At 34.9% G+C, this 23,348-nt stretch overlaps 1 protein-coding gene across 3 annotated transcripts in view; it reads left to right on the forward strand.

Moving 5' to 3' along the window:
• The window catches only part of Cadps (calcium-dependent secretion activator 1), a 245,037-nt gene that overhangs the window by 52,233 nt on the left and 169,456 nt on the right, over positions 1-23,348 (forward strand). For all 3 annotated transcript variants that reach the window (XM_089085689.1, XM_089085690.1, XM_089085691.1), the window contains one exon: positions 3,250-3,270. In XM_089085689.1, the coding sequence (XP_088941815.1) occupies positions 3,250-3,270 (21 nt within the window). The remainder of the gene's footprint in view (positions 1-3,249; positions 3,271-23,348) is intronic.

The raw sequence follows: 23,348 nt of genomic DNA on the forward strand, positions 1-23,348 counted from the left end.
AGGGCCCAGGGGCAGGCGTTGTAAGTTATACCCTAGGGACATATAGGATTCTTATGGAAGGGATGCTCGTATAAACTTCAAAGAGGGCTCGTTTGATTGGAAATTGGAAGTTCTAGTTCACTTTTTAAGAGTTAAAAGAGATTGGAGGGTAACGAGCCCCTCCCCCTCCGCCACGCCCTTTTTTCCTCAAACCCATCCGATAAAAACTTTGAGATAGCCACTTTAAAAAAAAAGACAGTTCAAAGGTCATATAACAAAAAGTCCGGGGTCGACACAACCCCCCGGGGCCCGGAGGCAGGCATTGTAAGTTTTATATGGTTCTTATGGAAGGGATACTCGTACAAACTTCAGAAAGGGCTCATTTGATTGGAAATTGAAAGTTCTAGTTCAGTTTTTGAGATTCAAAAGAGATTGGAGGGCAACTAGCCCGCCCCCACGCCCCTTTTTCCTCCAAAGCATCCAATAAAAATTTTGAGATAACCATTTTGTTAAAAATAATTGAAAAGTCAGATAACAAAACTCAGCTGTTACAACAACCCCCCAGGGCACGAGGGCAGGCTTTGTAAGTTATGCCTTCGGGACATATATGGTTCTTACTGAAGGGATGCTCGTATAAACTCGAGAGAGAGCTCATTTAATTGGAAATTGAAAGTTCGAGTTCACTTTTTAAGAGTCAAAAGAGATCCAAGGGCAACTAACCTTTCTCCCCCCCCCCTCCACCCTACGCCGTTTTTCAAACCCATCCGATGAAAATTGTGAGATAGCCATTTTTCTAAAAATAGTTCAAAGGTCGGATAAGAAAAACTTTGATGTCTATACAACCCCCCAGGGCCCTGGGTAGGCGTTTTAAGTTATACCTGGGGGGTATATGTAGTTATGCCCTGGGGGCATGTATGGTTCTTATAGAAGGGATGGTCGTATAAACATCAGAGATGGCTCATTTTATTTAAAGGGGAAAGTAGCCCCGGGATAGGCGTTGTAAGTTATGCCTGGGGGACATATATAGCTGATATGGAAGGGATGCTTGTATAACCTTCAGAGAGGACTCATTTGATTAGAAATTGAAAGTTCTAGTTCACTTTTAAAAAGTCAAAAGATATCGGAGGATAACTATCGCCCCTCCACTATTTTGTCTCAAAAATAAATAGTTCAAACATCAGATATTAAAACTCCGGGGTTGACCCAATTTCTCAGGGCCTGGGGACAGGCGTTGTAAGTCATGCCCTGGGGGGATATATGGTTCTTATAGAAGGGATCCTCTTATAAATTTCTGAGAGGGCTCATGTCATTGAAAGTGAAATGTAGGCCTGGGGTAAGTGTTGTAATTTTTTTTTGGGGGGGGGGCATATATAGCTGTTATGGAAGGGATACTCGTATAAACTTCAGAGAGGGCTCATTTGATTGGAAATTGAAAGTTCTAGTTCACGTTTTTAAGAATTAAAAGAGATCAGAGGGTGACTATCCCCCCACGCCCCTTTTCCCCCAAATTCATCCGATGAAAACTATTTGTGTCTTGAACAGTGTTAGAAAGTATGAACGAAATCAAATTGAATATTTGATATATAATGATATTAATTGTTGAAATATCCACTCAGTTCAAGATTTTATTTCACTGTAATTTTATTTTCATCTTCAATGCTGTAAGAACTGGAAAAGAAAATATTTGTAATATAATTCGTTTTCATTTAAGCACCAATGACGCTGTAGGTTTTTGGTTCTTACAGTTAAGGAAGGGGGCAGTATCCAAACTCCTGTTTGTAGTGAAACTGTATTCGTCTTGAACAATTTTAGAAAGAAGTAATAATCAAACTGAATATTTGATGTACAATGATATTAATTGCTGAAAGCTCATCAGTTCAAAAATTTTACTGTAAATTTTAGTTTATTTTCAATATTGAGTACAAATTTTAATAAAATTCGTTTTCAGTAAAGCGCCAATGACGCAGTAGATTTTAGACTTTTACTGTTAGAAAAAGAGGCGATATGCAAACTCTTGTTTGTAGAGATTTTTGTTCGTTTCAAGCTTGATTTGCATATTCAATTTAAGATTTACTCGTTTTAAAGTTTATTTATTCATGTACATTAATATCTATTGTATGTTTGTTTGAATTGATTGTTTATTTAATTTCTGTCCGTTTTGAGTTTCATTTATACTTCAATAGCAAAATATTTTTTGTTTGTTTTAAGCTTGATTTGCATATTCAATGTAAGCATTACTCGCTTTAAGATCTATTTATTCATTTATATTGTTTTTTGTTGTATTATTTTGCTATGATTGTTTATTTAATTTCTGTTCGTTTTGGGTTTCATTTATTCTTTAATAGTAATTTCTGGTCGTTTTGAGTCTGACTTATTATAGGTTTCGATTTCTTCTGATCTTAATTTTAAAATGAACTTTACTTTTCTTTGAAAAACTTCTTTTTCGGATTTTTTTTTTATTAATTACTTGAAAGGGTGTTATAACTTTGAATGTTTCTTTTGGTTCTTCTAATATTTGACTGCTACTGGCCTCACACCATCTTTAGCGAAAACAAAACAAAGAAAGAAAAAAAAAAGAAAAAACAGCTTGTTTATTCCGTGAAAATACAGGTTTTATTTTTAGATAGAAGATTGAAATTTCTACTCTAGAATTCACAGATATGTTGAATTTTATGGTGTAGTCTTCTTTACAATAGCAATCTTTACTGGGGATGTTTTCTTATACTACAATATGTCAAGCTATTTGTATTCTCGTAAGTAATTTACTTTTGATGCTTATATTTTGAATACAGAAAGTCAAGTGTGTACACGTCCATTTCTTCGTTTGTACACAAAAATAAGCTAAACTGATTAAGCTAGAAACACGAAACTTTATACAGAATAATTTTGGAATTCTAAGGATACAAATAGGCTACCCAAATCCAAAAAATGTAGCTAAAAAAACAAAAAAAAACTGAAGTGTAACGTCATGATATGATGCGTTTGAGAGCCGTGGCCAAGCTGAGAGCCGTGCGTTTGAGAGCCGTGCAGAAGGCAGTGAGCAAAATGAGCAGAATGGAAGTTTAATCATTAACGTTGTTCACGTTTAATCGGAACGTTGTTCTTCACTTTTCTTATATATGGAAAAGAGTAGTACCGAGTAATAAAAATGTAGAATTGATTTTAAATTTTTTTATCTCATTAAAATTATTTTAATTTCCTTCCGAGCCCTTTGTTTCTAATTATTAACATTACATATTTATCATTTAATCATGTTTTTTTTTTCACAAGCGAATCTGATGGTTGGAATGGGTAAGTTTTACAGTGACCATTATAGTCTTACTTTAAGATTGTTGGTTATCTCGTTTTTTTTTTTTTTTTTTTTTTTTTTTTTTTTTTTGTAAACCGCCTGAACCTTAAAAAATAATAGAAATTTCCACTGCTTTAGAATAAAAAATGATTTTCTTTGGAGAGTCAATATATCATAACTCTTCTTCCTAGAAAAAAAGAAAACCTGTAGTTAAGTATTAGTATTGTTTGCCATTTTAATTATTTCAATTATTTAATTATGTTTTGGTATTGTAAATATGGAGTTTTTGGCTGGGGATTAGCCTGTGCTAGTCAGGTTCATACTGTTTTGAAGATGTGAGTTTTACGGTTTGGCTTCTCCCGCCACGTGGTCCTAAAATTATTAGTGAAATATAGTGAAATACACTGACTATTTTACTATTTATCTTTAATTTATTTTTTCTCTATTCTTCCCTGTTTCCCTAGCCATGGGGCCTTTCCACGGAGGAGGGGCATGTTTTTTGAAATATTTTGTAACAATGTGTTGTTGGATAAATGAACTCTGAACTCTGGGCTACTACAAAAGCAAACAACGAATAATTCCTCACCGAGAAGAACGAATGCACAGATCTGGAAAAATTCAAATATCAGTAATTTTTACAATTTTCTGAAGCATTCAGAACAATTCAAAGCGCGATATTTTACTCACGTTTTCAAGTTTAAAAATTATTTAGATATTTAAGAACGAAACGTAGTAATAGGAAAAGAAAATAATGGATTCAAACAGTTTTCAAACGTCATGCAGAAAAATTGTAAATTTGGGCAAGATCAGATAGAAGCATAAAGTACAAACAAATTAAAACTTAAGGACCCCCTATTGGGAAATTTCTGAAAACTTATACCTTTTGAAAAATATGTGCAGGCCCCAATCTATATTGGGGCCTGCACATATTTTTCAAAAGGTATAAGTTTTCAGAAATCCAAAAAATGTGGACTTGGAAACATAGAGAGAGAGCAAATTGACAGATAAAAAAAGGAGGTAGGGTGAGAGGGATTGTGAAAGGAGGGGCACACACTGACTGGGAAAAAATACAGGGAGAGAAAAATAGGGACACAGAGAGACCAAGAGACAAGACTAAAAACTGAAAGGAAGATAACGTAGAACGGTATATAGCCCCTTGTCTTCTGTAACTTATTACTAATATTTCCTGCATTCATTTTTCTATATTATTAATTGGCCGCAGCTTTTAATCAGAATATATGCTTTAGATACAATTTTCACTAGGTTGCAGCTACTGCTGCAACCATGATAATGACTCGTTATCAAGCTTCGTCAGGTGTCGTCTATCAAGTGAATTTAGTCATTTTTATATGTTTCAAACGTCCATGGTGGACACAGGATTCGTAGTATTGCTAGTAGCAGTGATTTAAGGTAATAGCCCTAGTACCATTGAAAAGCATAAATATTTAAGGTAGCTTCTTGTTTAAATCGGTAGCGTGCAGCGATTTTGAAGAACCTAACCTAACCTAACCTAACTTTAAATCGGTAGCGTGCAGCGATTTCAACATGTATGATTGAAGACAAGGGGACACTAGAACTATTTTGTGCTGATTCAGATGTTTTCATGCTCTTTGAGACGACATTACAGTCTGCATTACCATCAGGAACATTAGCAACGGAAACTAAGAGTAAGAAAAGAAGCCAAAAAGAAAAATATGAAAAGATACATAATCCTTTGAATCAACTTGCCTATGCATAAAGAAGTGCTTTTATATACTTGATTGATAGGCTTATGATTACTTATTGAAAAGATCACTCTCTCCAAGTTGGACTATCTAAAAGAATTCCTCTTCGACAATCATTATCCCATTGAGATTGTGGAGAAAATTATGGAGCCTTTATTGGAAAGAGACCAGACACAAGTGTACTTAAGTCCCATGTCCCATGTTAAGATGACTGAACAATTCACTGCCTAGGTATCCATTCCAACACTTAGCATATATTCCGACAGCTTTATTGAAGTACTGTCTTACTGTTACTTTTAAAAATAAAATAATAATTAAATAATAAACAAAAAAATTAAGCTCAGTTCTAGCAGGGATGAAGCACTATCTATTTTTGGTTGCAGCGTTTACAAAACCCCTCGTCAACCCCTACGGCAACATTTTCCAACTACCTTTCTCCAAACACGATCCAAAAGTTTGAAAGTTTGCACGAAGATGAATTGTCAATAACAAAATCCTTCTATGTATGAAATATATCAGAAATGTTTGACTCTGTGTTAAGCCTCCAAGTTTTATATAACATAAGTCCTTTTGTTCTTGTTGACGACACAAATCTAATTTACAGCGTAGAAGGTTTATTGCAATCATTTTGGGAGGATGTAGAAATAGAGAAAAACATCCACAAAAATGCTGTTGAGGTAAGGATGTTATTTCCTGTGCCCTCTTTGTGACAAACTGGATGAAGCTTAGTCTACTTATATTTTAATAGCCCAAAATAGACCCAAAAATAAAAATCAAGCCAGGATCAAGCAAACAAACACCCAATAGGGAATAAGTCGTGTCAAAAGCAGTGGAGAGAAGTGGTCTGAAATTGCATGATTGAATGTATTTTCTCTTGGTCTTATACAGCTGCTTTTTTGCTTTTCATGTCAAAGAGTAACATTTTTTTCCTTTTTTTTTTCTTCAGTGTCGGATTGATTACGTCTTAAGCTTGTTGGTTTTATGTTTATATTTGATTTTTCTGCGCTGCTTCACTTTCTTCTGTTTCTTGCGAGTGTTTGTTGATTTGATTCTGTAACATCCTTCTTGTACTGACGACGGCTTAGTGGGTTCTGCTGAAGTATTTGCACTTTCCCTATCACGTTTTCTGTCTAAAAATTTCATTATTTTTTTATTACATCTTTCTTTGTATGCATTTGTGACGTCTGAGTAAGGATCCCTTTACAGGAGAAACTTCGAAACCTGAAACCGTTCCAAGGCATGAACTATTGTGTAAAATTTTAATTCCTTTTTTTAAAGTTCTTTAAACTGCGAAACTACTAATATTGTACTTCCAAGTATCATTTCTATCCTATCCTTTTTATTATTATCCTTTTTATTATACTAATATTATCCTTTTTATTATCTTTTCAAATATATAATGTATCTTTAAACTAAAATTAACTAGACAGGTAAACCAATAGTCTTGAAAACTGGTTTTGGGATGTCCAGTATGCTAATATTAAGCTTGAAAACAAAAATTATTGATTTATTTAATATTCATTAGTTATACCGATTCGTCCTCTTGATCCTGTGACTTAAAAACGCTGAAAAAAAATGGTCTAAAGACATTTGAATATTGTTACAGTGAAGCTTGAAAAGTTTCTCATCCACAAAAAAAAATCTGTAAGAGAAATAAAAAAGGTATTGATCGATGCGTAATCAATTAATTTTTTCTTTTATATAATTGATAAATTTTGTAATATCTAGCCAATCACGTGCGGTTGCACGACGGGTAGCTGAAGTCAATGTTTCTCCGGAGTATTTTTTTGTTTAGAATTCAGTTTAGAGTCCAGTTGGTTTCTAATCGTCACAAAAGAGTGTATCCAGTTTTTTTTTCAAGGTTGATGAATCGAATTGGAAATTTTCAGGAACAGTTTTTTCGAGGGATTGTAATTACCGTTATTATTGGGTTTGGGGAAACTGGAAATTATTTTGTCTCCTGTTCCCACCAGAGTAAATCCTAGGCTTTTTTATGGCTGCTTTTCGGCAGGCTCTTTTTCTAGTTATATTACATTTGAGTTAAATTTTGTTCTCTTTTGGACTGAAAAGTTCTTGAACTTTTTAGGAACTGTCGAGTAACGCCTTAATTGTCTATTTTGGAAAAATCTTCAGGCGGTATCCAGCAAATGCTTAAAAAATATATCTACAATTACACTGTCTAGCCTGTAGTAGCACTGTGAATTGATTCTCTGCCTGACAATGCAGAGGTGGGGGTTGGATTCCCGCTGCCTTAAGGTTGAGTGACAGGCCTGTTAACTGTACCTGTAAAAATGACTGAGCAACTGATCCGTGGATTTGATGCCGTGTGAGACATTAATGATGTCTCGTGTTTTAATCCCACTTATCGTGTTTTAATCAGCATACTTATCGTGTTTTAATCCCACTGTTTATTATCTGAAATTCTACCATAGCCCCTTTTATTCGTTGCGATTTTTAGTTGTAGGAATCCAGATTATTTTTGAAGACAAAAAATATGTTTGTAATTCACAACAGGGCTTCTGTTAATAAGCTTGAAACGTTCTAAAACACTTTTAATTTACTACAGTCCTTGACAGTAATTTCTGTTCATTTTCAAAAATTCTTGGAAATATGAGGGAGAAAATCTATTCAGGAATCAGTGTCGAAAGGTTTCGATGACGTCAATGACCTATCTATAGGTAACCAAAGCGGTCTTGGATCAAAGCATTTGGAAAGTAGACTTAATAAATAGCGGTTGGTAATATACAGGAAGAAATCGTCTGGTGAAGAAGGGAATGTCTCCACCAAAAACATATTTAACCATAAATAAAGAAAGACAATTTCTAAAAATATTATGCTTTATATTGAATTTATGTGCCTTTTTGAAAACTTTTCCACTTTACTATGAAATGGCTTTATGACAGTACCTGTGATGGGAAGGAAAAATAATAAAGTGTCGAATAGAATAATCGTAGCAAGAACTCCATTTCAGGCAATTTGATTCATTCATTTTTTAGTTGGGAAGACTGAACATTTGGGGAAATCATATTTTTCAGCCATTTTTGTCAAAAAAGTGCAGAATAACAAATATTTACCAAATTGTCAACTTTTGGCTAAATCACAAAAGTTTCTTTAACATCCCTCGCACACTACGTCTTGTATTGGACATTGGGCTTTTCACTATTAAGTTTTTTTTAACTGAAAGTAAGGAGCGACATTAAAACTTAAAACGAACAGAAATTATTCCGTATATGAAAGGGGCTGTCTCCTCCTCAAAGCCTCGCTCTTTACGCTAAAGCTTTTTATTGTTTAAAAAAAAGTTGTGAGAAAGAGTCAAACTTTAGCGTAAAGAGCGAGGCGTTCAGGAGGGACAGCTCCTTTCATATAAGGAATACTTCCTGTTCGTTGTGAGTTTTAATGTGGCTCCTTACTTTCAGTTACAAAAAACTTGTTTTTTTATTTAATTTGTGAACATTTTTGGATTAATACAGGTTTTGATTTTGGCTCACCTTACATGAATAATTAAAACGAAATTTTCATATTAATTTTAATTTGTTTGGGCTAAATGGCTTTCTCGAAAGTTGTTTTATTTTATTTACGAACGTTTCTATTAATAATAAATATATGTAACTTACGAATTAACTTACGTAACTAACTTCTATATTCGTATATTTTTATTACGTACATTGGGGGGTTCGCCCCCTAGTCAATACCTCGCTCTTTACGCTAAAGTTCGAATTATTTTCTAATTCTTTGAGAATGATTCTTTAATTACAAAGGCCGTTAATTAGATTAAATAGCTCTCATGAAAGTACTAAAAAAAACTTAAGCGTAAAGAGCGAGGTATTGACTAAGGGGTGAACCCAGCCATATACGTAATAGTTTCTGTTCGTTTTATTTTTGATGTCGAATATCTTTCAGTTGAAAACTTGTTGTTTTTTTATTTAATTTCTGATCGTTTTTTAAATAACGCTGGGAAATCCGGCGTCCCCTTCATAGCAATGTCCCTTCTCCCATGAAAACTTCCTCCATGGAAAGATCCTTTCACGTAACCCCCGACTCCTCCCCCCCCCCTTCCCACTACCAGAAAAAATCCCCCTGAAAACGTCTCTATACTTCCCAATAACCAATACTATATATAAACGTTAGGCAAAGTGCAAGTAGGGTAAGAGGCCTCTTACCCTACTAGTGCATAACTTGCAGCCCTTCCCCTAGACACTGCGGGGGATTAAGTCATCCTCAAAGACATAGCTATTATATTTTTTGACCATGCTGAACAAAATGGCTATCTCAAAATTTTGATCGGGTGACTTTGGGAAAAAAGAGCATGGGAGAGGGCCTAGTTGCCCTCCAATTTTTGTCACTTAAAGACGGCACTATAACTTTAATCTCCATTTGAATGAGCCCTCCCGCGATATTCTCGGACCACTGGGTCGATACGATCCTCGAAAAAAACAAACAAAAAAACAAATAAATACGCATACGTGATCTTTCTTCTGGCAAAAAATACAAAATTCCACATTTTTGCATATAGGAGCTTGAAACCTTTAAAGTGGGATTCTCTGATGCGCTGAATCTGATGATGTGGTTTTTATTAAGGTTTAATGACTTTTATGGGGCCTTTTCCCCTTATTTTGAAAATAAGGAAATTTTTCTCAGGCGCGTAACTTTCGATGGGTAAGACTTAACTTGATGAAACTTATATATTTGAAATTAGCATAAAAATCTGATTCTTTTGATGTATCTACTAGTATCAAAATTACATTTTTTAGAGTTTCGGTTACTATTGAGCCGACCACGGTTACTGAGCTGTTACCACGAACTGTTTGAAAATCGGGATTTGGTGTAGGGTCCGGTGCTCTTTAGCATCAAAAGTCGAAAAAAACAGTTTGCTAATTACGGTACCATAGGTTCAGTATCTCCCTGTTTCCAAGGTATTGATCGGATTTTCATTTGCCAATTATAGAAAGCTAAGAACAGTGAAGACAATAGAGGGGTTTCTAAAATAGTAAATGCTATAAATACACACAATTAGTGTAGGCTAACCGTAACAGTATGTTAAATATGACAGCACACATTTGAAGACAGTATGTTAAATATAAAGTTTTTGAAACTCTTTAAAGTATAGCTCCTGTTTTAAAATCTTCTCACCGGATAAATATATATATATAAATATATATATATATATATATATATATATATATATATATATATATATATATATATATATATATATATATATATATATATATATATATATATATATATATATATATAATTAATTAATTAAATAATGAAAAAATTTTTTTGAAACTTTCGAGTCCAAAAATCCAAACAGTAGACATTATTGATTCCTCACTTAAGATTCTTATCTTTCTTACATTCATCAGTTAGGTTTCATTTAAAATATAGCATCAAAGAAATAAGGAAATGATATTTCGGAAACCTAAGGAGGAAACAACGGTCTATAGTTATCGAAAATGTAAAACGCTGTTTTAAAGGAACTGTAGCGGCACATATTTCTCAACTGACACTAACATGGAAATAATATGTTCGTTTGGCTTTGCCTTAATAGTAACTTGTAATTGTAACTCCCCACCATGAAAAACAAGAAAAATTTGCATTTTTTTTTTTTTTTATGGAGGGAACTAATATGTAGCCTATCTATTATTTTTAAATACACGTAACGCACTATATATAGGAGTACTTTTCAAATAGCGCTTAAACATCTCCTTATGATGTTTTAGAGCCCCACTAGTGGCAACAGAAAAATATGTGAGAAAAAAAGGAGGCATCGTCCCTGTGAAAAGTGATTTTCCTTGTTGCTCAAGATGGGCAACTCTAACTCTCCTAAACGAAGTTTTTTTTCACTAAAGTGATTCTAATAATGCAATTTTTATTTCAATCCAACCCCATTCTCTGTGGTTTCAGGCTATTTTTTGAAATGCACACAAATTTCGTTTTGTAACGAACTTTTTTCATTAAGATTCATCGAAATGATGGTTACCCTTCCTGAATCAGCTTCAAATAGCGGTTCTTCCTCATTTGACAGACGGTTTTTTTAACGCGTTTTTTAACTTTTGGTTACTAAGGGCTAAGTTCACCCTTTACTAGGTTGCCCCTAAGGGGGAAAGATGATTGAGAAGTTCTCCCGAAGGTGTATCTCTTTAATTGGGGGTAATAAGAAAGAAATAAAAAACTAAGAATTGTAGTCAGAAGGTAAGTTCCAGCTTACGTTTTTCAGCTGGAAACCATTTTTTTACTTGACAAATATTTCCTTCACTTGACAACAGACTGTGAAGCAACATTATTTTTCTCTTCCATCGATTGGTGACATCAAAAGAGGCCATAGCTGTTTTTATTAATCCCTGGCAATTCGTGTTCTAGTTTATATTCAATTGTTACAACTAACCACTGATTGTAACAACGAACGCAAAAACAGCCGAACACACCTTTTCAATCCTACTCTGTTTAAGACTAGTCATTATTCTTTGCAATGAGGTTCCTACTTCCAATAATTTTTTTTTGTTCTAATGACTAAATTTTTCGGCCTAGAGTTACTGTTTCATGTTCATTGATGAATTATAGCATAAAATATGCAGTTTTCATAGTACCTTAAGATAAAGCTATTTCGGAATATCATGATACTAGGGAAATTTTCAATATAGGCTTAGGATTGGAATGCACTACTCCGTTGTCAGCGGGGAGTTGGAAATAAAGAAATATAGGAAAATATAGGAAATATATAATATGGAATATGGAAATATAGGGGCAGGACAAAAACCATTTTACTAAATTTAGGGGAAGACCATTTTGTTGTTGTTTCCCAGTTTCTTTAGTGCAAATACCATTTTTTTTAATTTTTTTTTTGAAAATCTGAGAAGAAGCAAATAACCCCTCCCCTTGCCCCTCAATTGACTCAACTGGCCTTCATAGTCACAAACTGACTGTTTTCTATAAGGCCTGTAATCGTGGAAATTTTAAACGATTATGTCATAAGCATTCAAAACAGAAACGTCAGTAGTAAAGCATTAATAGATACAGATCGTGATTGTGTAATTTGTCTTACCTCCCGCCTGAGGCGTGAATATGTGTGTATACTTTCAAGTAATTGGGTTACCAGGGCCTTTTGCCTATTACAATGAACTCTACATGGCTTGGTAGACATGTTTTTTATTATGACATTGATTTTTTGTGTGTCAGTCGATTAGAGAAAGTTGGTGGTTAGTCCAATATAATAACTTGATTGGTCGGTTTTCTAAAAAAACTTGCCATGGTATAATGTACTCAATTAAAAAAAAAACCCGATATAATGTCCCTACACTGCATTCCAATTTTCATTATGTTTTAAGACATTGTTTATACTACACCATATATTTTTAACTTTTGAAAACAATTTATTTCTCAATTTTCAATGTAATTACACTTTTAATTTTTTATTTCCCCAAAAAATAAATTAAAGAAAAACGTTTTACTAGTAAATTCAACTTTCAGAGGGACATTGCTCCCCCTCCCCTCCAATAAAACATAATCTTAAGAATATGATCAGAATATTCGATAGAAACGGCAAAGCACCCTTTTTTCTATTATGTAAATAAAATCTCTCCACCATAGGTGTGGTTACAGGTTTTAATTGTTTTGAAAAACACTTCTATTTCATTCGGAAACAAGCTTTTTCCTAACATGATGCATTTTTCTGCTTTGAATGAAAAGCTTGCGTGTTACAAAGAGTGTGAGAGTTTTGGGGGGGTTAAATTTCACCGGCTCTTGCTATAAACGGGGTTTGTCTAATTCCGATGTCACGGTGGATGACTTTGGGAAAAAAATTAGTGTTGGAGGGGGCCTAGTTGCCCTCCATTTTTTTTTGGCTTACTTAAAAAGGACATTAGAACTTTTAATTTCCGTTCGAGTGAGGCTCCAGATAGGAGTTTTTAACTTCTATAGTAGGGTTCTCTGATGGTGTGATTTTCATTAAAGTTCTATGATTTTTAGAGGGTGTTTTCCCCCTTTTTCGAAAACAAGGCAATTTTTCTCAGGCGCGTAACTTTTGACCGCTATAGCTAAACTTGATGAAACTGATATATTTGAAATCATAAGGATTCGCTCTTTACGCTAAAGTTTTTATTGTTTAAAAAAAAAAGAAAGTTGTGAGACAAGGTCAAACTTTAGCGTAAAGAGCGATGCGACGAGGAGGGGGGCACTCCCTTTCATATAGGGAATAATTTCTGTTCGTTTTAATGTCGCTCATTACTTTCAGTTTTTAAAAACTTTTTTCTTTTTTTTTTTTTATTTAATTTCTGATCGTTTTTTAGTTAATGCAGCTTTTATATTCATAAAATTTTTAATTTTATTTTGCAATATTGATCTCTTTACAAATTAAATTACATAACTAACTTTTATGTCCGTGTGTTTTTCTTCTGGCAAAAAAAAAAATACAAAGTTGCAGATTTTTGCAGATATGAGCTTGAAAGCGGTGAAATAGTTTTCTGATACGCTGAATCGAACGGTGTGATTTTCATTTAAATTCATTCACTTGTAGGGGGTGTTTCCCCCCTATTTAAAAAAAAAAAAAAAATCGGGTAAATTTTTCTCAGGCTCGTAGCCTTTGATGAGTAATACTAAACGTAATAAAATTTATATATATTTAGAATCAGCATTATAAACACATTCTCTTTATACATTTATTAACATCAAAATTCCGTTTTTAAAAGTTTGGATTACTATTGAGCCGTGTCGCTTTTTTTTTTTGTTTTTTTTTGTTTTTTTTTCTATTACGCATTTTCCTTTACGTAATTGAGGGGGAGGGGTCTCCCCTTAGTCAATATCACACTCATTACGTTAGAAGTCTAAAAAAAAAATTTTATTCAATACTCTCAGAATCACAAAGGCCATTTTTAATTAGAATATATAGCTCTTTTGAAAGCACTAAAAAAAATTGTAGCGTAAAGAGCGAGGCATTGACTTGGGAGAGAACCCCCCTCACATACATTATAATTTCTGTTCGTTTTTATTGAGGAGTATAAAATTAATGATATGAGCACCTTAATGAGCAATAAACAAGAGGAGGAGGAGGACAAAATTTGACTGATTAACCATTTATCAAACAAACTGGAAAAAGGGGTTTTTTTTTTCATGCTAAATTTTGCTTTTTTTTTCAAGGAAGCGGATACGTGCAATAACCCCCCTTCTGAAAAGAAAGCAAGATGGAGCGAAGCTGTATTAATGCAAGCCGCAAGACCATCAATTATCAAATATGCTAGAAGAATTACACATGATCTGGACCAGCCAACGACCACCCAACTTATAGCTCCACAGTCCTCGAACCACAGTGTTATCTGCGCGCATGATGAGAGCAATATGAAAAGATAATGGAGTGTTTTTCATAGTACCTTAGCTTATAATATTCAAGATTGCGAGATTTACCCCGGTTATAGTCCGTCTTGGGGTCCAGATGTAGAAGCCAATTCAGAATTCGTAACTATATATATAATTTTTCTATCCCTATTTTCAAAAATAAGGTAAATTTTCTCAGGCTCATAGCTTTTGATGAGTAAAACTTAAATGTGTTTCTAAACTATTCTATAATAATAATTCTATTTCATTTTCTTTCATTAACCAAATTAGCAGTATATAATGGAATGCTTATAACACTGAAATAGCTTATCATACATTTCTAAAAAACCTTACCTTGTAACTTCACGCTTCTAGCCTAGACGTTTTCTAATGCAATAATCCAATATTCACTTTTAACAAACTAACCATATGAAAACATACAATTTGCTATTTCACAGATGACAAGCATTCATAAACTGAAGTATGTTTTGCAGTAAGCTTTTAGGTACATCTACTCCTTATCAAATCTCCCATCAGCACATTTGAATTTTAATCCGCTCAATACCTATAATTTGAATTCTAAGCGGGGTTCTTGTGACAGGATGTGTATTTCCGATAAGATATATATTAGCAAAGAGCAAGAAGGTTTTTAATAATCTTCAACTATGTCTTCACAGTGTTGTCAGGAAACTTTATTTGGGGCGAACTCATTTCATTGAAACACTTAGGTGTTTTTAAGAAAGAATTTGAGGGTGTGCTGTTTGAATAGTGTTGTGAAGTCCACTACCCCAACTCGATAGGGTATGGATCCTTTTACCTCGATGGAAGCTCCCGGCTCCCAAGTGTCCTCCCAGAGGGGGCTCTAAAAAGGACCTTCCAGCATTTTAATTTCGCTTTAATTGTTGATATGAATTGAGAAAAAAAAAGTTCTTCTCTCTTACAATCATTTATTTAGCCCTGGTCAACTATGTCCAGAACTTCAAAAAAATCCGTTGCCAAAAGACAGAGGAAAATTCGGATTTTTGAGAGCGTTATACCGCCAACTGTCGACGTATGGGATTCATGTCCATTAACTGAAGCTGAGGAGCAAGTGTTTATACGGCATACAGCATCAGGTGAACAATGGTCAAATTTTATTGAGAGTTATATTGAGGAGGGTCAAACACTAGAATTAGACCGATATTTTGCATTTTTATTCTAAAAATTTTTGGAATAAAACCATTAGTTTTTTTATCATTCTCTTGTTCTAACTTACCCTTCTAAGAATAAGACTACATTTTCCTGACTAAAACAATATACATATTTTTTTAACATGTTCTGTTGTCATAATGAAAGACATGTGGCAATGTAACTTTTTTCTTCTTCTTTTAATTGTTCAGTTGGTGGTGGGACAATGACTATGAGAAATTGACATAGTTTTTTAACTTTATAAAAATAATGGTTATTTTACATAAAAAATAAAACTTTTTCTCTACAGATTAAAGATATAGCACCACCACCGACACCGTTGAGTGATGAACCAAGTGTATTTACAGGACCAATTTTGTCACCACCACCGGAGTTCAGCGATGAAGCTACACTAGTTCTAGAGGATATGGAGTGGCATAGTGGAATATTGAATTAAAATATCATTCAGATTTAGAGGGGAGTAGGGGGATACAACGAATCTGTTTCGATACGAGGCTGCAGTGTTTCAGGTATGCATTTTTAATTGCGGCATACAGACCACTTAAAATAGATGCATCTAAGAAGAAGTTGGACGAAATGGCAGTTAATGGTAGGGAGGGTTCAAAGTTCCCCAAAGTAAATTTTAATTGTTTAAATGGTCAATTTCCCGTGACACTAAAAGGAATAGATATTTTCGAGCGGGCTAATGCAAATTTAAAGATTGGTGTCACGGTGTTACAGTATGAAACAGAATTTGAAGAGGGTCAGCGTTCCGAAAAGAAGGGTGTATTATTTCCAGTGCGGGCTCCTTCAATTGTATCAGTAGAACATTGGGTATGGCTTTTATACACCCCACCCACAGACTCCAATTCAATTGGTCATTTCAATCCAATTACAGATATTAGGAGGGTTTTGGGGGAGGGTAAAAAGGGGAAAGGTGTATGCTATTACTGTCCGACATGTCTCTCAAGATTTCGCTCTGATTTAAAGTTAAATTATCACATGAAACACTGTAAACGTCATGGATACCAGGCTATGGAGACGGTAAGCGGAGATAGAGCGATCTTACGTTTTAAAAATTTTCAAAACACGCTCCTGCAGAGCAATAAGTTCACTTTGGACTGCGAGGCTAAGCTGACTGACGTGTGCGATCCGTCAAATTCAAATCGTGTTAAAATACATGAAGCCATAGGGGTCTCTTACGCTCACGCGCAACGAGATTCCAATAAAACCATGCAATTGTTGGATGTAGTTGAGATGTTGAGTGACGGTGAAGACTTCATGCGCTCGGCATTGGTCAGTCTAATCAAAACAGCGAACAGTGCTCTTTTGCGCCTTCGTTATACAAACTATCCTATGCTCCTATCACCAGATGACAGAGTGGCCATTAAAAATCGTAAACTGTGTTGGGTTGGCAAGGGGGAATTTGATGAGGGTGTTGGGAATGGGGGGAGGAGGAAGGTGGTTGACCAAGATCATGTGTTGCAGAATATTTACTTAAGTGAGAATGATTTTATAGGGGTAGTACACCAGTCATGCAATTTAATCGTTAGAAAGCAATATTTCGTAACTGTTTTTATGCACAATTCTAATTAGGACTTAAAATTTGTTCTATCAGCGTTGGCCCACATTGCCAAGGTGGAGATGTAGATGACGCTTGGATAGATGGTTCTTTTTCATATAATATCATACCAAAATAATCGGAGAAGCTACTGCTGATAGAATTCATGTGTAAAACAGTTGAAAAGGTTAACACCTGACTGAATAAAATCCGTTTTTTAGACTCGTTCAGCTTCTTCCCCAAATCTTTAAGTCAATTGATTCAGGTACAGAAAAGTGACAATTTTGATAGCTTCCCCTCCTCAAACCGCATTTTCCCCATGATGAAATGTATGATTTATTGATGTGTAAGGGTATATATCCATATAATTATTACAACTCTGGCTCGAGTCTAGATGAGGCTTCACTACTACCCCGTTAAGCTTTTTACAATTCTATTACTGAGAGTGAGTGCACTACTAGTGACTATGAATTTGCTAAGAGGGTTTAGGCAAAGGGCGGATGTAAAAATGGGTGGGATTATTGTAAACTTTAATTGGCCAGTGACGTACTCACTCTTCTGGATATTGTGTGCAAAAATACGGATAAAATCTATGGGGAATTTTGGTTGGATTTAGGTTATTATTTTTCCACTCCCCATTTGGTGATGGACTTGATACTTAAAATCAGCAAAGAAGAAATAGGTCTGATCGCCGATGTGGATCAGCATCTGTTTGTAGAGATATCATTGAGGGGGGGGTATGTTTTTCACGGGGATTGTATCATGAAAACTGATTCGAGTGGACAGCACACCGATGAAAAGTCGGACGCAGTTTTTTGGATATGAATTCTCTTTACCCATCGGCAATGTCTCACTACTTTTTGCCGTGTGGCAATTATAAATGGCTTAACAATCCCTGTGCTTGAATTTCCCCGACATTGCCAGTGTTGAGGAGAATGGGGCACAGGGATGGTTTTTTGAAATTGACGGTGAAATACCCATGGAAATCCATGACTCGGTAAAAGACTTTGTTTTTCCGTGCATAAATAGACCGGTGGGTAGGGGTTCTCTGAGCCCCTACAATTTTTCTTTAGTAGAGGACGGGAGTATGCACTGGGTACCTTCAAAACTAAACTAATTGCCGATCTTAACCCGAAATAGAATATCGCTGTTCATCACGTGCTATTGAAATGGATGGTGTCCAATGGTTTGGAGGTCACAAAGATTCATAGAGCCCTCCAATTTGATCAAAAGCCATACATGAAAACGTTTATTGACATCTTTGTCAGTAAGTGTTCACAAGCGAAAGCGAAAGTTGAAAAAGAAGTCTATAAACTCATTTTGAACTCAGATCTCGGTAAAATGTGCGAGAGCCTACGACACAGAAGTCGATGTGACATTGTAACCAACCCCAAAGATTGTGCTCGAATCATTGCGGATCCAAACTTCACATCGTTCACAATCATAGACTCTAATATGGTGCTCCTACATCGCAAGAAAAGAAACATTGTATTAAATAAAAATATTGCAGGCGGAAGTGCAATAACTGAAATATCCAAGAAACTCATGTTGTCATTTTATTATAATGTATGCAAGGTACAGTGGCCGATTGAGGGACAAGTTCAACTGTACTACGGGGCCACTGATTCACTCCTGTTAAAAGTCAAAACTGAAAATCTATTGAATGATTTGGAAAATGGCGAGTACATTAGCTCATGAATGGACTACACTAACTGGGACGAATCCCTATACCCAGAGCTAGTGAAACGCCAGGCCCCAAATCAATTGTTAATGCTAAAATCTGAAACGGGTAGCGATCTGATATCCAGTGGTGTGTTTCCTGGACCGAAGGTATACTGTGAAACGCACGGCAAGGATATCAAACAAGTTTGCAAGGGGGTACCTACACATTTTTTAAAAAATAATTTTGACATGAGTGCCTATAAAAACTGTGTGAAACGTTGTCTAGTGCCAAGAGCTAAAGTGATGGCAATTCACTCTTTACAATATAAAAACTACACAGTTAGAGCAGAGAAAAACGCCATGTCTGCCATATCGTACAATGTCTTTTTACTTGTTTTGGGTTTTAATGTAATACAACACGTTAATTTTTTATTTACAGACTTTTTTTATTTCATTTATAAAATAACAAAGCTTTTTCTCGAAAAATTAACCGAAAATTACTAAAAAAAAAGTATAAATTGGGGGGTAGGGTTTTTTGGGTACGTAGGTGTTTTTTTTAATTCCTTTTTTTTCTCTATCAAAAAAAATTTAAAATGTGTGTGTGTGTGTGTTTGCAAGGCAGATCAATTTCAACTATTTAATGCTAGCCCCGGCCCTGGCCCCCGGCGCCCGGCGCTTCCCGGCCCCCGGCCGCCGCAGTGGCCGCCCCCGGGGGGGGGGGGGGAGGGTGGATCCCAAAATTTAAAATGTTGTAAATAAAAGTGTATGATATTATTTCACAAGTGTGCACATTAGTCCAATCATTGTTGTATTTTTTTATAAATAAATTTAAAAAAAAGTGTATTTATTTAAGTGTTTGTTTTTTTCCTAGTGGTTATGTAAATGTTGTATTTTTTTTATTATAAATAAATTTAAAAAAAAAAAGTGTATTTTTTTATTCATGTTTAATGTGCCTTTTTCAATTTAGTATTTTTTAAAAAGTATTGTCACTTTTTTTTATGTATATAATAAAAGAAAATATTATTCTTCTTCTTCTTCTAAATATTATTCTTGAACGGAGTAGTAGTAGTATTAGGGAATTTATTTATTCATTAGACAGCCATAGTCTATAGGTGGTTGTCCAGGTGATGTGCTAAATGGAACCTGTATCAATTCGAAACACAAATCATATCTTTTCCGTTTGGGCCGTCAATGTCGGGCAAAACAACACTCTTAACTAAAATAATTAAAAATTACGATATATTGTTTGCAGAAAAGCCGAAATAAGTATACTATTGCTATATTACTTGGTAAGATTCATACGCCAAAATGAGTTTAATTTCTGCAATGACGGGGTTGGTGCAGATTCAATCCATACAGGGGCTTAACGTTTTCGACATTATTAAACAAAACTCGTGGCTGATCACTGATGATATGGCTGAATCTGTCGAACAATGGTCACATGAAATGCTACAGCTGTTCACTGTTTGCTCTCATTATGAACAGATTTTCGTTACTCTGGTTCTACACAATATCCTTCATTAGAGCAAATGTATGCGAACACTTGCTTTGAACTTTACTTACTATATCATTTACAGAGTTGTTCGTGATTATTGCTCGCTTATGCCTCCCAATAAAAAAATCTTTCCAGGAGCCTCATAATTTCTGCTCTCAGCACACAATCAGGCAACTAATAAACCCTACGGTTATATCCTATTGGGTCTTAATCAAAATACACCCGAGGATCTGCGTGTAGTCACAGATATTTTTGACAATGAGATTACAGTATATCTCCCCGTGAACACTAAAAAGACCTATTAGTTACTATCATGACACTGAAGAAACTACATGAAAATAGACATTTGTTTTCAGTTCTAAGCACTTCAAAACCTCCGCTCAGGAAAGCAATACTCAAACACGGTATTGACAACGATTTCATTAATCTAATATCCGAACTTTGTTTAAATTTGATCGAGGGTAATGTTCAAGTGCCAGAAGTAGTTCAGCAACAGGCAAAGCACCATCATACCATTGTGTGTAAAGTTGACTCCATAAAATGGAAATACTTTTAAAATCAAGCCTTTTTTTCGGGCGGGTAGTAGCCTTTTCGCGCTTACACTGCCAATATCAGTAGGACTTGTACATAGTTTTCTCTAGAGACAGAGAGAGAGAGAATGGCAAAACACTATCAATTGACGCAAATAGAGGTCTTTCTTTCACCCTTGGAGTAATTTGAGAACCATTCGAGTAAATTCCTTGACAATGAGAATATTGAGGATGATAAAAAAACTGGTTTTACTTCAAGATGCACTTCACCGAGTGGACAAACACAAATCCTATCGGTCGAAGCCCTGTTGCTGTTGGTGCTGCTGATCCCAAAAAAGAATCATCTCCTTAGGATTCTGCTGCTGTAAAACATCTTAAGATGGAGTATTTGTATAAATTTTTAATTAAATTTGTAAATCAAAGGCCCAAAAAGTTGGTCGAAAAAATAACACGACTCCTAGCCTATCTCTTGGAAAGTGGCCAAGATCACATTCAATTTGAGAGCAATGGAAAAAGGATTAAAATTTAGGGTAAGAGCTATAATCTAATTGATTTAATCTATGATATGGTTACAAATCGTAAAGGACTATTATCATTTGACACTCATCTATACAACTTTCTAAATACATTAAACTTCCCCAAAAGTCTTATTGGCAATAGATAAATTCTAAAAAAATTAAATGAACATGCATCATCGTCATCATCCTCATCAACAACAAGAACATTGACACCATTAAAAAATGAACTTGAAGAAGAAGATTTGAAATCAATTTTGGAAAATACTAGCACACCACTGATAGCTAGACAAAAGCGAAGACGTATCAAGTCAACGTCACCACCACCATCAACGGCCAGTATACAAAAGGGTAGCGGACGTTACACAACGTGTTTACGTTCAAAATGGTTGAAGTTCTGAAAGGTGTCTATGAAAATATTGGTGAGGTAAGGAGTTTAAGTTCACCCACCACTCTTTCCAAAGTCACTGATCTTCACACTAAAAGTGTACTAGACTATCTACAAAATTAATCAAGTTACACACTGCATAGAAATTATAGACTTCGTGCCAATTAATATCGAAAAACTAAAGCCTTTTAACCTGTGCATATAATGCAAGCAGATCTCTTGACTCTAGATGAGCATAAAAGACGTCACAATACACCGTACAAGTACATTCTACTTGCAATCAGTGTTTATAGTCGCTATGCATATGCAATTCCATTGCGTACAAAGAGAGGTGTTGAAGTTGCTCAGGTCATTGAAAGTATTCTCCAACAGAATTCGTATAAAAAAATTCAAACAGATCGCGGTAGTGAATTTGTTAATCCACATGTTGCAAATGTACTAGAGAAATATAGTACACTGCTCTATCATAGTCACAGTCCTATAAAGGCTGCATTGGCCGAACGATTGTTAAGAACTATTCGACTTTTAATTTCAAGATATTGTACATTGAAAAATACATCGGGTTTTATTCATGATCTTTATAAAATCATGTTGATTTATAATCAACGACCTCATCCATCATTATCCAACACTACACAAACGGAAGTTCATCATTCTGAACATGATACAATTGAAACTTTTCTTAAACAGTATTCCAGTGAATCGTCGGCTGTCAAGAAAAAGAAGACAAACAAATTGAATGCTGGTGATAGCGTTTGAATTAATAGAACAACTAATTTTTTTCGAAAGGGGAATTACTTTTGGCCCACAGAACTTTTTAAGGTGGCAAAAATCCTAGACACTAAATCCATAATTTATTGCCTGCTTGATACCAAAGATGAGGAGATTCTCGGCGTCTTTTATGACTATGAACTACAAACAGTTAAAAATGCTAGTGAAATCTGATCCTCTCTACAATGACTTGAATACGACAAGTGATTTTTGGACAAAACTCTCCCCCACCATCAAATTTGACGGTGCATATGAAGTGGCTCTTGTCGACTGTATTCTCAAAAATACTTTTGACATCCTGAAAAATGATCGTGTGTACGATATAAAAGTTATACCGCTAAACTGGACTATGAATGTCTTGGACTGGGTCGAGTATGAATAGGTCTATGCACTCAAATCTTGTGATTTTCCACATACCAAATTGAAATACACTAAATATGATAATATGGGAGATTTATGTCATACGAACAATAGAAAAATCTCATATAGCAGGAATTTTAAGTTCCCTTGTAACTATTCATTGGAACAAGACAGGATTTACATTACCTCACCTGTTGACACTAAAACAACTACTCTCGATGATAATCTGAGAGATAATCTTGGTTTTAAACGGAATATGATCAATGGGAAAAATGCTGGCACCCTTTATGGGATGGATCAAGTTATTTTTGCTGATTATCCACCTGATTTTGCCTCGGACTCTTGCATATTTCTCTATGCATCCTTTGTGGAAACATCGATAGTCGGTAATTCAAATGTCCCCCTCCTACGTGTTCTTGAACGAGAAACATCTCATGAACTTGTTCATCACTATAATATAAAGCATCTTCAGTATGCTCCTGTAAACACTTCGTATTTGGAACTCTGTCAGTTAACACTAAGAAGTGACTTGGGTGATCCTCTAGCAATAGCAACAGGCTTAGCAATGATAACATGTCATTTTTGACCCGTTGTT

Source organism: Artemia sp. Qi Xiang Cuo, chromosome 3 (genome assembly GCF_049724085.1).
Source record: "Artemia sp. Qi Xiang Cuo chromosome 3, ASM4972408v1, whole genome shotgun sequence".
NCBI lineage: Eukaryota > Metazoa > Arthropoda > Branchiopoda > Anostraca > Artemiidae > Artemia > Artemia sp. Qi Xiang Cuo.